At 41.0% G+C, this 17,382-nt stretch overlaps 1 protein-coding gene across 2 annotated transcripts in view; it reads left to right on the forward strand.

Annotated features, from left to right (window-relative positions):
* Heatr1 (HEAT repeat containing 1) overlaps positions 1–17,382 on the forward strand; it is a 47,520-nt gene that overhangs the window by 20,139 nt on the left and 9,999 nt on the right. For both annotated transcript variants that reach the window (XM_015998728.3, XM_076572927.1), the window contains exons 21-33: positions 3–195; positions 4,006–4,175; positions 4,751–4,909; positions 6,038–6,280; positions 6,613–6,744; positions 9,598–9,701; positions 9,851–9,994; positions 10,614–10,732; positions 10,827–10,948; positions 11,637–11,765; positions 13,023–13,253; positions 13,890–14,016; positions 14,568–14,728. In XM_015998728.3, the coding sequence (XP_015854214.1) occupies positions 3–195; positions 4,006–4,175; positions 4,751–4,909; positions 6,038–6,280; positions 6,613–6,744; positions 9,598–9,701; positions 9,851–9,994; positions 10,614–10,732; positions 10,827–10,948; positions 11,637–11,765; positions 13,023–13,253; positions 13,890–14,016; positions 14,568–14,728 (2,034 nt within the window). The remainder of the gene's footprint in view (positions 1–2; positions 196–4,005; positions 4,176–4,750; positions 4,910–6,037; positions 6,281–6,612; positions 6,745–9,597; positions 9,702–9,850; positions 9,995–10,613; positions 10,733–10,826; positions 10,949–11,636; positions 11,766–13,022; positions 13,254–13,889; positions 14,017–14,567; positions 14,729–17,382) is intronic.

The following is a 17,382-nucleotide window of genomic DNA, read 5'->3' on the forward strand; positions in this document are numbered from 1 at the left end:
AGGTACATCTACAAGATGTTCTCCAGTTGTTCCAGTTCTTCTGTGTTTTGTGGACCTATGGTTCTAGCCTTTCCAATCCACTTAACTGCACTGTGAAGTCAGAGCTGCAGACTCAGGCTCTTTACATAGGCTCTGTGATGCTTTCTTCTCAGGATACACAGTATAAGCAAAAGCTGGCGTCTACTGCATCTCCAGGTATGGCAAGTCACATTTAATATTTAAGTGAGTACATTATAGATACATAGTATATGAGGAAGTATAGCATATACTCTTGTATTTGAGTGTATAGAGATAACATAATTTATTAAAATAAATGACTGTGTAGGGGAGATGGTGCTGAGGATAACAGCACTTGCCATCAAGCCTCATAATGACTTGAGTTTAATCCCGGGCCCGCATGTGGAAGGAGAGAACTGACCCCTAAAAGTTGTCCTCTGACCTCTGTACTCAGCATAGTGGTGACCACACCCCACCACATACATACACAGAAATATCTTTATTTTTACTCATTAAAAAAGATTACGGGGGCTAGAGAGATGGCTCAGAGGTTAAGAGCACTGACTGCCCTTCCATAGGTCCTGAGTTCAATTCCCAGCACCCATATGGTGGCTCACAACCATCTGTAATGAGATCTGGTACCTTCTTCTGTATACATAATAAATAAATAAATCTTTAAAAAAAAAAAAAAAGATTACAAAAAAAGCCAGTTGTGGTAGCACACGCCTTTAATCTCGGCACTCAGGAAGCAGAGGCAAGTGAATCTCTGAGTTCAAGGCTATCCTGGCCTACAGAGCAAGTTCCAGAACAGCCAGGGCTACAAGAAGAAGCCATATACTTTGTTTAGAAATAAGCATTTGAACTTTTCAGCTTGGCATTACATATTTTCCATCCTTTTTCACTAGTGTTAGTGTAAGACTGGCTTCTTGCTGCTCTTCCTCTCTCGTGATCTGTCTCTTCCCCTGCATTAAGTACTTCTGAACTTGTGCTGTCTAGACCTGTCCCAGAATTTCCCAGAATAGTGGGGGAATGTACTTGGTCCATTTGGAAGCTTCAGTCCTGACAGGAGAGTCTCAGAGGGCCTCGAGAAGAGGCTTCTTAGACTAGCACCAGTCCTCACTGTGAGTGCAGTGTGCTTCTAGACATTTCTGTCTGTGAGGAGTCCAGGAGATACTACTTGGCATCTTTCTTTCTGCTTTGTTCTGTATTTGAAACAGGATCTTTCAGCCTGTCCTTATCATTCAGATACATACTCACTATGTAGTTCAGGCTTGTCTCACACCTACAACAGTGCCTCTGTTGTCTCGGCCTCCAGGAGCTGAGATGATAGGCTGTGAGCCAACACAACCAGCCTTGTTTTAGCATATTTACAAAAGTGTTACAACATTCCAAAGTAAAAAGTACTGTAAGGGATGGAGAGATGACTCACTTGCTGCTCTTACGGAGGACCCAGGTTCAGTTCTTAGTACCTACACAGTGGCTTACAACTCAGTGTAACTCTCGTTCCAGTGGATCCAACACCCTCTTATAACCTTTGAGTACCAGGCATGCATATGCTGCACATACAAAAACACATAAAAATAAGTAATAAACTACGAAAGTCAATGAACTATGCTGCTTTGAACGCAAATAAAATTAATTGGAAGAATTATGTCATGTGCATTGTTTAAATGGAAAGACATTGCAAGAAACTGCTTTCTTAAATTGTGTAGAGTTAACATACTTTGGGTTCTAGGACTTGACTTAGATATGGTGCCCTTTGCAATAGCACTGTGAATGTCTTAAGATTTGAATGTTTTAAAAAGTTCTGCTTCACAATATATGAAAACTGATCTTTTGGCTCGAATCTGCCCCTTGAAAGAATTTTCAGCTATTTGCTTCTGGCTTTGCTTTGTGAATTAACCTTGGGGCAACTGAGAAGGATTTATAGCTTTCATAGTGTAAGAGATTTACAGAAAAGTCTGGAACTTGTTGAGTTCTTCCCTGCAGTCTAGAAGTGGAATATTCACATCAATCATTTCCATACATGTAACATGAAAGGGATTTTTATAGCTTTATATCCTGAGTACATGTTTATTTATTGAAACAGGGTTCCACTTGACAGCCCTGGCTGACCTTGTACTTGATGTGGTAGAGCAAGCGGGCCTTGAAATTGACAGCTGTCTTTCTGCCTTCATCATGAGAATGTTAGGATTACAAGTATGGCCTGACTAATACATCTTTGAAAAACCCAGTATGGTTGATCTCAAAAAGAGGTCATCTACTACACTTCTAAAGCCATCTTGTCAGGGTTGTTGAATAGAGTAGGATGTAAAATGAGTAGTTTCCAGAGTTGTTCTGGAAAACCAGCATAGCATTGAAAGTTCACAAAGTTTATGTGTAGAACAACATAACCACAGGTCCTTACAGTTTGTGAATGATGCTCTATAAGAGTCCTACACAAAGTTTAAATAGAAAACATCTGCCAGATAGCATTTATATAAGAAATACAACATTGGTTTAATATAAAGAACTCTGTATTGAAAGGGAAACCTCATATAATGTCCTAAAATCTGAAAAGGTATTAGGCAAAAGAAATAAATTCTTCATGTTCAAGGAACAGCAAAATAAAAATAACAGAAAAATATTCCTTACCATGTGTAGTAGCACATACCTTTAGTCCCAGCACTTGGGAAGCAGAGGTAGGTGGATCTATGTGAGTTCAAGGCCAGCCTGGTCTATACATTCCAGGACAGCCAGGGCAACACAGAGAAACCCTGTCTCAAAAAATGAAAAATAAATAAATGAATTAATTAAATTAAAAAATAATAATAATCCTCACATCAGATGGTAGCAGTTTCACTGCACAGTTAGAGTTAAGGTGAGGGACCACTCTTGTTACACTCACTACTGTGAATTTGCTGTCAGGAATAGGTAGATTTAGATGTGTATGAAATGAGTGGATGGGTCTGATACCTTCCTGGGCCTGGGATGTTTTTATGGATGTTAAGTAGGATAGTAGACTAATTATTAGAAAATCTAATACCATTCTTACTCCTTGTATAAAAATTCCCCCTAAAATGAAGGTGTAACATAAAACTTAGCTGGTATTAGAAGCAAGACAGAATGCATATGATCGTTCTCTAAATACAGAGATTGATACTTTTTGAATGAATATTCAGGGTGGGCAGTAACTTTCCAAGCCAAAGATAAAAGTAGAAAAGTTTTTATAGACCAACCTGGGCTATATGGGCTATATCACAGCCTTATCTCAAAAAAGAAAGCATTATAAACCTAACCAATCAAACAATACCCTAGAAGGAAGAAAATATATAATATAATATATATAATATAATAACCCTAGATGGAAAAAAATATAAATTGTAAGATTTCCACACTAAAAATAAAGTCAAGCATCAGTTAGGGAGCCAGCTTTGATTGGCTAATGCCTATAACCCCAGAACTTAGGAAGTGGAGGCAGGAGGATCTGAAGTTTTGGGCTAGCCTGGGCTACATAGCAAAACTTTGTCTCAATGCAACAACAAAATCAGCAGTAATTTAAATATTTGCAAAGCACCCATAGTAAACACAATGGGTAACTTCCTGCTGCTCAAGGCAGGAATGGATTTGGGAGCTGTTGCAACACTGTTCTGAAATCACCTAGCTTTCACTAGCACTTGGCAACTTAAGAGTAAAGATAACAATTTAGATACATGTGTACCTATTAGGGAACATACACCTTGAGATGAGATGACAGTTGACAAAGAATCAGTTTATTGGGCTCATTTGCATGTTTTGAGAAAACATAGCCATTTTTCTGAAATAATAAAACTTTAAACAGTCTTCAGAGGAGGGAGTCTGAAAGGGAGCCTGTGTGTGTGTGATGGCCAGGGTGGGGGGAGTGCTAGGGATAGTAACCAGGGTGTCACACAGGCCACATGCATGCTGTGTGACTGAGCTGTGCTCCAGACCCAGAAGGAGACCTGTCACCGTGTACCCTGACACTGTCTCCTTTCCCATTTGGTTTAGTGGTGCCATCTCTACTCCTCAGTCTGGGAAGCCCTGTAAAAGAAGTGCGCAGAGCTGCTGTTCAGTGTCTCCAGGCCCTCGGTGGAGTAGCCTCGAAGTTTCAGCCGGTGATAGAGCACCTCCTTCCCAAGGCAGAGGAGATCACTTCAGACGCTACCTATGTGATTCAGGTAGACTACTGTCACAGACAGTTGTGATGAGGGCCTGTGGAACAGGAACAGTCTGCTCCCTCCCTGTGCCTTGTAGGGATTTGGGTGGACTAATCCACTAACGTAAAAATGTGTGTCAGTTAGCCGGGCGGTGGTGGCGCACGCCTTTAATCCCAGCACTCGAGAGGCAGAGCCAGGCGGATCTCTGTGAGTTCGAGGCCAGCCTGGTCTCCAAAGTGAGTTCCAGGAAAGGCGCAAAGCTACACAGAGAAACCCTGTCTCGAAAAACAAAAAAAACAAACAAACAAAAAAATGTGTGTCAGCAACTGCAGTCTTTGTGTCATTTTTTAAAAGGTCACATATTGTATTTCAATTCTGTTGTCCTTTCCTTTCATGAAAGACTAATGTTCAGCCTTCCATAGTGAGCTAGCTGTGGATACTGATACTATTTCCAGTTGGGACTGTATTTGAAGAGAAATTAAAAGATGTAAGCAATGTCATGTCATTTGGAAAAGACTCTTCCATAATTAGAACATTTAGTCCTTAAAGTTCCTTTTCCTTTTTTAATTCAGTTTTCTTTCTTTCTGGTATCCTAGGATTTGGCTACGTTATTTGATGAACTACAGAGAGAAGAGAAACAGAAATCTCATCAGAAGTTGTCTGAAACTCTGAAAAGCCTTCTTCACTGCATCTATGGCTGCCCATCTTACATTGCAAAAGACTTAATGAAAGTATTTCAAGATGTGAACAGTGAGGTATGAGTGTTTTACACAGAATGCAGTGGATTGTATGTTCCATATGACTTTGCTGATAAGTAACTGTCATGTATGAGGAAGCAGTTGTGTGCTCTCAGGGGCAGAAGTTCTTCACAATTTGGAAGGAATGTATTTTTTTGGAGGGAAAGCACAGCCTCCTCTAGTTGCTCAAGGAAGCCTGTGATGCGAAGGAGATGTCTGCTCTGACTAGCAGAGTTTTAACTCCCTTCTTCCCTCTGCCTTGAATGCCCGTGTTTCCCGTGGCTCTTGACCAACTGCAAATTCAGAGAACTGAAAGGAGTAAAATGGAATAAAAATTATTTGATTATTTTTTTTTTTATAATTATCAGCCCTGAGTTGTCATTGGTGTCATTTACAAGTTGACAAACTTCTTCTATGAAGGAGTACATAGTGAATATGGTCCATATTCCTATCTGTGAGGTTCGTGTCTTCTGGTTCAACCAGGCTCAGATTGGAAATGTTTGGAGAAAAATTATGTCTATAGTAAACAGGCAAGGTTTTTTGCTCCTCCTTATTTCCTAAAAAAATACAGCATTATTATTATAATTAATCTAGAGGTGATTAAAAGTTTTTAGAAAGCTGTGACTAGGTTATATGTACACATTATGCCATGTTATATGAGGGGCTTGAGTATCCAGGGGATTGTTTAAGGAGTGGCTTATGGACGGTAGGTACTCTGCAGATATCAAGTAACAACTCTTGGGCTCTATGGACCATCTTTCTTTGCAGTTGCTCAGATTTGTCACTGTGAGGAGAGCAACCACAGAGGGTATGTAATCAGATGATTATGGCCATTGGTAGTGAACAAGTTTAAAAGGACAAGACATCCACTGGATTTGTCAGACAAGCCATGATTTGCTGGCTTATGGTTTAATTGTTAAAGCCTTTACATACCTCATTTGAATTAATGCTAACTATACCAAATTGGAAATGGTGGCTGAGGGAAATGCAGTACTTTAGCAAATACACTCATATTTTAGTTTGTATTTTCTGTTCTCAGAATGTCTTCAGCTCCTGTAAATGTCGAGAACTGTCAGGTGAGCTGTCAGAGCAGACCTGAGCAAAACATGAGTCTCGTTTACTACTAATAACCTTCTCTGTCTTTAGATGGTGCTTGCACAGCTGTTGCCTAAGGTGGAGCAACTCCTAGAGAAGGTGGAGAAGGAGCCTACAGCTGTCCTGAAAGATGAGGCCATTGTTTTGCGTCTCATTCTGGGAAAATACAATGAATATTCAGCTTCACTTTTACATAAAGACCCAAAGAGTCTAGACCTGTTTATAAAGGCTGTGCACACAACAAAGGAGCTTCACCCAGGAATACCACCCATACAGATTACTGCTCTTGAAAAGGTCAGTGGCTTCCTTCAGAAATCAAAGCTTGATCATGCATTTAGAGAGTTATTAATGGGTTGAACATGCTTTTAAAGGCATGAGATAGATATAGTTTACCTACTATACTAAGTTGTATATAGGTCATTAAAATAATTGCATTTAAAAGCTGGTGAGATGGCTCCTCAGATAAAGGAGCTTGCCACACAAACTGACAACTTGAGTTTGATCCTCAGATCAAATTGATCAGATTTGAAATGGAAAAGTAAAGCAGAGTTGCTTTATAGTACGGAGAAATCTTTGGGTTGAAGCTTGTTTGCTGACTCCTGGGTTTGCTTTTTTCCTGCTCCTAGATTACAAAGCCATTTTTTGCAGCTCTATCAGATGGGAAGGTGCAGCAGAAGCTTCTGTGTATGCTGTTTGACTTATTGGTGAACTGCAAAAACTCACATTGTGTTCAGACGGTTGGCAGTGTTTTTAAAGGGGTAAGTTGCAAATTTTGTAATTTGTAAATGTTTAGTCTTTTACAGTTGACAAAGTATATAACCATCCTGTATTTTTACAGTGTTTCTTTGGGGTCGGATTTCACTATTAACAAGATCCATAGAAAAGTATGTACTCAAGAAGTACAAAACTCAAATCTTATGTCCTCGCCACTTTTTTTGATTTTTTGAATTCTTTAAATTTTTCATAGATTAGACAGTGCATCTTAATCATATCCATATCCTGCTTCTTTCCAGCTTCAAGCCCTCTTTTTAAAAAGAAACAATTCGGGGGCTGGAGAGATGGCTCAGCAGTTAAGAGTAGTTAAGAGTGCTGACTGCTCTTCAGAGGACCAGGGTTCAATTCCCAGCACCCACATGATAGCTCATAACTTCATAACTGCCTATAACTCTGGTTCTAGGAAATCTGACACCTTCATGCACATGAAGTAAAAATAAATAATTTAAAATAAAAAAAGAAACAGTTCACTAATTTCGATCAGTTCTGTCCATATGTAAATAAATGAGTGTGGGGGCATCCTTTGGGGCATAGGCAACCCACCGGTGGCAACCCTCTCTCAGAAGCCATCAGCTGTCATAGCTCCTCAGCCAGGCATGGAACCTCAGGAGCCCCTTCCCATTCATGATGAAAAATTTTTTTCTTTTCTTTTTGTTTTTTTGAGGCAGGGTTTCTTTGTGTAGCCTTGGCTGTCCTGGCTGGCTCTGTAGACCAGGCTGCCTCTGCCTCCAGCGTGCTGAGATTAAAAGGCATGTACCACCACTGCGTGGCCTTCTTGCTGAAATTTTTAACAGGCATGATACTGTGCAGGTTACCACAGCTGCTGCGAGTTCACGTGGAGAGGACAGCATTTCACAGCCTTCTCCATCTTTCTGGTCTTAGATTAGTTCTGCCCACTACCACAATGTCCCCTGAGACTTGTTTGGTGTGGAGCAGGTCTGTCTGGATGTTCCATCAGTGGCTGAACATTCATGGTCATTTCCTCTCAGTGTTTTGAATGGTTAGCAGTCTCTTGCACGCGCACGCACACACACGCACACACTCGTATACACACCACAGACACAGTATGCATACAACAGTAAGAGTAATGAAATTCAGGGCTGGAGAAAGGGTTTCAATAATTAAGAGCACTTCCAGAAGACCTGGTTTCAAATCCCAGAACCCACATTACTGCTCACAACAGTTTGTAACTCTGGTTCCAGGGCATCTGACACCCTCTTCTGGCTTGCAAAAACACCAGGCATGTAGGTGGTACACAGATGTACATGCAAGCAACTACCCATACACATAAGATAATTTTAAAAATAATAAATTAGAGTATCCATATTTAGCTCTCAAATCTTTTAACAGATTTTGTTAAAAGTATTTTGTTAAAATTCTTTGCAGAAGTATTTTAAAGTAAGTCTAAGGCATTTAATTTCTATCCTTATGCATGTCTGTTTTCACCTTTTAAAAACAGCCATTTTTTTACCCTAACTACAACATGCCTGAAAAAATGGCATTACTTCTTTGATATCATTTAATACCTAGTGCATAGTCATATTTTAATGAAGTCTCACAGATATTTTCGACAGTCATTTTCTTCATATTGAATACAAATATTTACTTGCTGTGTCAGAACTTTGGGGGAAAAAAGATTCTTAATTCTGCCCCGTATCTAAAGAGTCTCTTGGAGTGTGAATCTGTTATTCTTTCCCAGTTGGTGAGGATGTATCTGTTTCGGCATGTGGAACCAGGGTGTTTTCCACACTGAGGGATGAATGTGAAAGTGTGAGATGCCTGTAACAGAGACCCAGAACCCCCTAGAAGCAAGTGTGTGCTAGCAAGAGGGCTCAGCAAAAATGAACCTCCAAGTTAAATTCATGTTGGCGAGTGTGGTGTTGGCTTTGGTTGGAACCATCCTCCCTCCTGCTTTTTCTTGAAGTAACAGCATCAGACAGTGAGAGGGCAGGACGGCTACAGATCCAGGATGGCGTCCCAGCCCTTCAGTTACAGAAACCCTTTTTGTGGGACAACCTCTGCTTCTAATTTTTATTTTTAAAGAAATGGGGATGATTAGAATCTTAGAGATAGCATTTTAGCAGACTTCAATATAATAATAATAATAATAATAATAATAATAATTTCTTTTAAAATGAGATCCAACCTAAACAGGACCATAATAAGACTTTTAAGAGGTTGGAAAGGGAACATGTCACTGTAATTACTCCATCTTCCATCTCAGTGAATAGTAGACTAGTGTGCACATGAAATATTTGCAAGCCAGAGGTTGATGCACACCTTAATCCTACCACTTGGAAGGGTGAGGCAGGAGGATCACAAGTTCAAGGCCAGCCTGAGCTCCATACTGGAGCCCATATTCCATCCTATCTCCAGACAAACCAAAGAAGATAAATATATTTTCAAGTACGCCATATCAGCTAAAGATGAGCTCAGCCTTGGCTATAAGGCAAGTGTGGTTACCAAAATACTTTATTGTACACGTCTTTGTACTTAGTGGCAGTCAGTAAATATCGTATGATGAAATAAGTACATACTGATATGGGTAGAATTCCAAGATACCAGAGTCATTTATTCAATTTGAGTATTTGAAAACATCCTAAAGAATGCATAAGAAGTCATTAGTAATGTTTGTATTTGGGGACTGGGCAGGCCTCAAGTGGCATAATGACATAGAAGCGGACGGAAATGCTTTCATCGACCTGTATACAACTGTTTATTTCAGTAATGTTTTGATCTCATTTTATTTTAAAGTTGATCATTTAATTACATTACAATTATTGCTGTAATCTTGTTCCAGTGAATTAAATCACTCGCTATCCTTTTCAATATTTCAGATTTCTGTTGATGCTGAACAAGTCAGAATAGAACTGGAGCCACGAGATAAAGCTAAATCTTTGGGCACAATTCAGCAAACGAGAAGGCAGAAAATGCAGCAGAAGTAAGAGCTATGACTACACCCAGGGCCTGCTCTTGTTCCTTAGGCTCTGACTGCCTGTTATGACTGTGATTTCTAGATACCCGTCAGTTTTGCATAAACAGGCATAATGGTGTTTGCATTTTCAACTTTTTGTCTCCTCTGTTGACCAGAAAATCACAAGATGTAGAATCTGTCCAAGAAGTTGAGGGTCCTTACTGGCAGAGAGTCACCCTCATCCTGGAGTTACTGCAGCACAAAAAGAAGCTCAAAGGCCCGCAGATACTGATTCCAACTCTCTTTAACTTGCTGTCAAGGTAATGGCTTGGCTTTGGTCTGTGAGATAGTAGGGTGGTAAAAATTTGCCCATGTTGATTTGTCTTTCTCTTTTGGGATACTCTTCTTGTTTAGACTGTCCATTAAAGGAAGTTGAAATACTGGGGTTGAAATACTGAGAAATGGTTTTAGTTACCCGTTGCCGATTTCCGTAGCTGACCTCCTCCTGTGCTGTGTAGCAGCTGACCTCATCTTTCTGCCTGCTCTCTTACTCCACTTCCAGTGCCGTATCCACCGTCACTGTATTTTAAGGGTGCTGTGTGACAGACACCTGCTGTGTTTTAGTTGTAAGTTCGTAGAAAGCATAGCTGTAGAGTTTGCCACTGAGTTGAGGAATGCTCTCATTAGAAAAGTCAGCTAATTCTCCACATTGCTAGAAGATTGCAAGTAGGTTAGTGAAAAGTACATAGAGAGGAGAAATACTCTGATGTGCTACTTGGTTGTAGGAGGAAAAAAACTAGAGTTTGAAATCTTACATGTTAGACTGTTTACTGATAGTATTTTCTTTACTCCTTATTGAATAAGTTCTGAACAATAGTCATTAATGTGACTGGATTAACTTTTACCTTCTGAATCGTTTCTCTTCTGGGGTTCCTGAAGGTGTTTAGAACCTTTGTCATCGGAACAGGGGAACATGGAATACACTAAGCAATTAATTCTGAGTTGTTTGCTTAACATCTGCCAAAAACTCTCCCCAGATGGTGGCAGAATCCCTAAAGGTATGTACTTGGTGGAAGGGAAGGGCAGGACAACCATCTGCTTTGCCCATGAGTGTACCAACCACTCAGACCTTTTCCTTTCCCTCCACTGTAGACGTTGTAGATGAGGAGAAGTTCAATGTAGAATTGATAGTGCAGTGTATCCGCCTCTCAGAGATGCCGCAGACTCACCACCATGCCCTTCTACTTCTGGGTACTGTTGCTGGGATATTTCCGGTAAGCGAACAGTGTAAGACTTGAGTGGCTGTTCCGGGTCTTTTCTTCCATGGAAATGCATTGGTGTGTAGTGATTTAAATTCAGTAGGCAGAGGATTAGAGGATTGGGGGCCCAGTGGTAGAGCTTTTGTCTGGCAGATGGAAGACTGTGCGGTTAGTTTAGGGTTTTTTTTGTTTTTGTTTTTCGAGACAGGGTTTCTCTGGAGCCTGTCCTGGATCTCACTCTGTAGCCCAGCCTGGCCTCGAACTTACAGAGATCCGCCTGCCTCTGCCTCCGGAGTGCTGGGATTAAAGGCGTGCGCCACCACCGCCCAGCAGATAGCTCTATTTTTTTTTTTTTTTTTTTGTGATATATATTTTTTATTTTACAATACCATTCAGTTCTATATATCAGCCATGGGTTCCCCTATTCTCCCCCCTCCCACGCCCTCCCCTTACCCCCAGCCCACCCTCCATTCCCACCTCCTCCAGGACAAGTCCTCCCCCGAGGACTGTGATCAACTTGGTAGACTCAGTCCAGGGAGGTCCAGTCCCTTCCTCCCAGACTAAGCCAAGTGTCCCTGCATAAGTTCCTGGTTTCAAACAGCCAACTCATGGAATGAGATAGCTCTATTTTTATTAGTGATTTTTTAAAACAAATCTTTAGTTTTTAAAATAGAAAAATGATGAAAATTGTACTTTGTTTCAGGATAAAGTTCTTCACAATATCATGTCTATTTTTACATTCATGGGAGCCAATGTCATGCGCCTGGATGATGCTTACAGTTTTCAAGTTATTAGCAAGACCGTGAAAATGGTCATTCCAGCACTTATTCAGGTAAGCTGTTTGGATGCCACCATCATTGTTACTGTTTTTAATTTTTACAGTTTTCTTGTAAATGCCAATTTGGAAGCACTCAGATTCTTCTGTGTCCTGAATTTTACAATAGTAAAGCCAGTAAATGAGCTTACAAATTAACCACATTTTCTGGCACTGCCATCAAATAAGTTAAATCTGGTTCCACTGAATGACAGTAGTGTAGCCATGAGAGCGTTTTAACATCATAATGATGAGTACATTTATAGTGACTGTTTCATAATTTGATAATGAACTTTTTAGATCAAGAATACAATAAAGAAAAAAGAGAAAGGAACTTATACAGCTTTTTTTTTTTTACAATGTCAAATTTATTAGCATGCAGTTTAACACAGGTTTTCTAAGCATGGTCTGGGCCAAGACTCAGAGAGAACATTGTCTTTACCAGTGGGAAACCAATATGGGAAGTGAAAAGTAGCTTCAAGCAAAGAAAGGTGGTTATCTGTTCTCACTTCTTAATATCATTTGTCATGCTTTTGACTGTTCTAGGGATAAATATATTCACACTGTCTCCTTTAATTCTTAGTGTTAGGTTGGTGTTTCCTTTGTTCAATACATTGGCATGTGCAGGGCATAATGTGTTTCTGTGTGTGTATGTACATTAGTTACCAAAGGAATAAGTAAATGGCTAAAGAGTTGAGAATAAGGAAATGTCTACATGGTCTAAGATAACCAGAAAAATTCATAAGAAACAAGATTTGAACCAATAAAAGGGAGGGCACAGTTTGTACAGAAATGTGACAGAGTCATCTGTAGCATGGGAAAGAGTATGTGCTCTGTGTGTGTGAAGAGGGGCAGTGCAGTTAGCAGGGACTGTTGATAGAATTAGAGGGCACTGGGGTTAGTCTTTCAGTTCTTTAATTCTGGTGGGTACCAAAGTCAAATGAACTGAACTTGGCTCTGGAAGCAGTGGGGAGCTGTTAGCCTTCTCTGTGCTGTGCTGTATAGATTCTGCCTGTATAAGGATGCTTGTACAGCTGTCTGTCATTTCCTGCCTCCTGTTGCTCTCCTTTGTGTGTACACCTTGTTTTGTACAGATAGATGATAACTCCAGGGAGGCAAAGCCAGCACCTTATGCTATATTTCCATCAGAGCCAAGTAGTACCTGCGATAAGATAAACACTCACTAAATTTTCATTGAGAGGCCTAGTCCTTCTGCAGGCTGGTTTTGAAGAAGGTTATTTGTGCTTACCCAAGTCCCTCCTTGATCTTTTGCAGTCTGATACTGGAGACTCTATAGAAGTCACTAGAAACGTTGCAGAGATCGTGGTGAAAATCATTGGCGTATTTGTGGATGCACTTCCGCACGTGCCGGAGCACAGACGCCTGCCCATCCTTGTCCAGCTTGTCGACACAATAGGTGCAGAAAAATACCTGTGGATTCTCCTCGCCCTGCTCTTTGAGCAGTATGTCACTAAAACAGTGCTGGTGGCTGCTTATGGAGAAAAGGTCAGAATATTGGGTGGGATGGTAAAGAAGGAGTGGGGTGATGTCACATGGGCCTTGGGATATTGTCCAGTATGGAACTAGCACTGCCTAATGTGCATGTTTGATGATGCTTACCCAGAAGCTTTGTCAAGATAGTTTCTGGTTTTCTTTAAGCTTTCAGAATGTCTATACCAGAACATCTTTAAATAACAACAGAACATCTTCTAAGGGCCCTTGACGTTTTCTAAGCAATGGGTCTGGAGCCTTAGCTCTGGTTCTGTTTTAAGCCCAGCAGAGTGGGGTGTTTAAACCAGGCCTCTGGAAACTGCCTGTGGGGGTACTGGGTGAAGGGAGGGCCTGGCCAGCCATGTGGAAGAGCCAGAGCTTATAGATCCCAAACTGATGGGCCTGGGAAGAGGCAAACAGCTCTTGTACATCAGTCATCCTCTGATATCTTACTGCATGGTGTCCTGGGTTCCTGTGCAGGTCTTTGAATAGCTGTTTTACTGAAGGAATTCATAACTTTCTCATCTGGTGACAACTTGAAGGGAAAAGCACATACTGCTAAAGGATGTGTTCTGGGTGTGTCCTTAATGTATGCTTACTGATGTACTTGATAGACAGTTTTTGTGACCTTTTCCCTTTCTTTCCAAACAGGATGCTATTTTAGAGGCAGATACTGAGTTCTGGATTTCAGTCTGTTGTGAATTCAGTGTCCAGCATCAGGTCCAGAGCTTGATGCATCTCCTCCAGTATCTAGAAAAGCTGCCAGAGGAAAAAGAAGGTAAGCACGGGTCAGGTGTTGGGTACCATCCAACCAAGAGCTGAGGAGGAACAGAAGGAAGGAGGCAGTCCTTGGAACCCGAGTGTGTCCGTAGAAGATCAAAACTATGGGTTTTAAGTGGTCTACAGAGGCTCCTGACCACTGTTCCTCTAACGCCCTGTTAGCTCTATTTGAAGTTCTGAGATACACATCTTCAGACCAGTGTTTCATGTGGAGGTGTCCTCCTCCAGCCTCTGGGCTTCAGCCCTCAGGAACTCACCCAGAGCTAGAGTGTCGTCTGATTGTCTCCGTTTTCCATTCTGTTGTATTTTCTGCTTTGACCCACTCTTCTCAGGCCTGTGGGGCGGCTGCTTCCTTGGTAAATATGCTTCCATGGCTCACTGCTGTGGCTCCTGTCACTCACTGCTCTGGCAGAGGAAGAGTCTGGTGTCCTAGCTGAGCACAATTGTGTCTGAGATGGCGTCCCGCTCACCATGCTACACCTGAAAGCTCAGTGGACAAGTGAGTTGTTGTAGGTGAATAAAGTCATCTGTTTTGTTGCTGTTTTTCAGAAGCCACTCCCAAGACAGTATCTAGTAAGAGTGAAGTACAAGACGAAATGTTACCAATCTTTAAGGTGGACACTCACACAAGCAAGCAACTTCGGCATTTTAAATACCTGTCAGTGTCCTTCATGGCCCAGCTCCTGGCTTCCAATCATTTCCTTAAAAAGGTGATGTGTTCTTTAAGTGTGTTTATGCTAAAAAGTGATCTTGCTTTTGCCAAAGAACGGTATTTTAGACTCAAAATAGCTTGGCAAATGTCTTGTAAAATATGAGGCATGCCTAGAAAGATAATAAAAAATAGTATACTTCACCATGTAGACCTGTTGGACACTATCCACCAGAGTTGAGACCCAGTAACTTCATTCTCAGACAGTATAGACTCGGCAGAAGCATGTGAGGACGCACACCACCAGGCATTTCCAGGCAAATGGGGGATAGCGTTATTCATGCCAGCCCCAAACTGCTAACAAACCAGGTGTCTGCCGGTCCAGTGGATAAACTGCCTGGTTCTGAGGGGAGATGGTGAACAGCACAGCCGTCTCATGACCGTTTCTTAGGAAACTATGGTTTATAACGTGGTCATGGATAAAGTGTTGCTGCCTCTCCAAATTCAGGAACTAAGGTGCCTTCTGTCATCCCTTTTATGCAAGAAAAGAAATGGAGCGTGAGAATCAGGAAGAAGGAGAACCAACAGTCTCCTAGCCCTGTCCCCAAGTTCTGCCGCTCCTAATAGAGATGGTGTGATAGGGTATCTCCATAAGATAACCGCCAGCTAACTCACTGCCGTAGGACGTTACCATTGTTTTTAAAGTGCAGGGAGAAACTTGATAAGCAATACAAGATAAATAAAGTACTGAAAGTTCAACCTAATGAAATGTTGACAAAAATACTCTGAGAGAATTTCCAGGATTTTTTTTTTTTTTTTCTCTTTGAGATAGGGTTTTTCTGTGTAGCCCTAGCTGTCCTCCAACTTCCCTGTCTCTGCCTCCTGAGTGCTGGGATTAAAGGCGTGCGCCATTATCACCCAGCTAATTTCCAGAATCTTAAAGGGCACAAAAGAATACTTGAAAAACAGAGACAGTGTTAATGCATATGAAGACACAACACATTGTTGAGCTGGCTAGATGGGTCAATGGGTAGACCCCTCCTGCCAAGCCTGATGACCTGAGTTTGATCCTGGGAACCCACATAGTGGTGAGAACCCATTCCTGCAAGCTGTCCTCTGACTCCACACATGCACTGTAGCATACATGAGATTAAATACATGCACATGTACATTAAATAAATTGATGTTTTATAAAAACCACTATTCAAAGATTTTAGTTCTCTAGATTAACATAAGCTCAATGCACTTCCCTAGTTAACTTCTTAAAAAATGATCTTGATGTGCAGAGGACATGCTAGCAAAATGTTAGAGAAAGAGTAATCAGAGGAGTCAGTGCAACTGACCACCAAGCTGAGAAGAGAACACACCTCCATGGAGGTGAATAGGAAAAGTAGCAGAAGGTTTACAAATCCACAAAGAGCGAGCTGTTCAAGTACTAATGCTGGCATGGTTTGTTTGTTATGGGAAAAAATGAGTCTGCTTTCACACCATGTACATCAGATAATTTTAGGTATGGTAAAAACTTTGATGTGAAAAACAACTTTTCAAAGAAAATCAAGGAGAACAATATTGTGATCAAAGGAGAAATAATTTTTCTTTCCAACTTTGATTCAACAAAATGTCACCATTAGCAAAGTAGAAGGAAAGCTGCAGACTTAGATTAGTGCATTTGTGGATAACAACATCTGTTCCCATCACAACCCTGGCAAAGAATAGTTTTGATGAAGAGGAACCACAAATGGTAGTTAGTACTTGCTACAACTCAAGTGCCCTAGAGAGCAAAGCAAGAAATGGAGACTAAATAAGAAGCTGCCTGCTGCCTATCAAAGTGGCAGAGACGGCAAAGCTTTTCATAGCAAGAGATGCAAGGATACGGGACCAGACGTGCAGCAGTAGGTAGTGTGATGTGCAGACAATCACTTCAGAAACCACTTGGCAGATTGCAGTGGGCTCAGAGGGGAGGTAAGCCTGCCCAGATAGATGCTTAAGAGACTTATAAAAAGCCAGGCGGTGGTGGCGCTCACCTTTAATCCCAGCACTCGGGAGACAGAGGCAGGCAGATTTCTGTGAGTTCGAGGCCAGCCTGGGCTACAGAGTGAGTTCCAGGAAAGGCTCCAGAGCTACACAGAAAAACCCTGTCTTGAAAAACAACAACAAAAAAGATTTATAAAAATGTTCGCAAGCTTTATTAGTGCAGGAGGTGATCCCTAATCTGAGCTTGGCAGAAATGCTTCAAAATTCAAAACTTTTGAAACCACTTACTTGACACCATAAATAGAAAATTACACACCTGACTTCATATGTCAGGTCACCATCCAAACAGAAGCACATGAAAAATACAGCATGAAATTACCCTCAGACAATAAGATAATTTCATGTTTAGACATATATCTCTTCCTCGGTATCATTTGTATGCAAAATTTTCCAAAATGAAAACAATCTGAAATTGAAACAGGTCTCATCTCAAGCATTTTAGGTAAGGGGTGATACTCAGTCTATGAGAGGAAAAAACAAAAAATGGACATGAATTAACTGTCTAGCAATCAAGGGAAGTGGTCAAGTATATTTATAGAGGAACAATATGTATCACCATACAGAAGGACCTAGAACAAGATAGGTTTCCATGCACTGGTCTTAATAATCTGATGTATGTGCTATTGAGAAATTTTTGGTTTGGTTTGGGTTTTTTTGGGGGGGGGCGGGGAGGTTGGGTTT

The sequence above is a fragment of the Peromyscus maniculatus genome, chromosome 5 (genome assembly GCF_049852395.1).
Source record: "Peromyscus maniculatus bairdii isolate BWxNUB_F1_BW_parent chromosome 5, HU_Pman_BW_mat_3.1, whole genome shotgun sequence".
Lineage (NCBI taxonomy): Eukaryota > Metazoa > Chordata > Mammalia > Rodentia > Cricetidae > Peromyscus > Peromyscus maniculatus.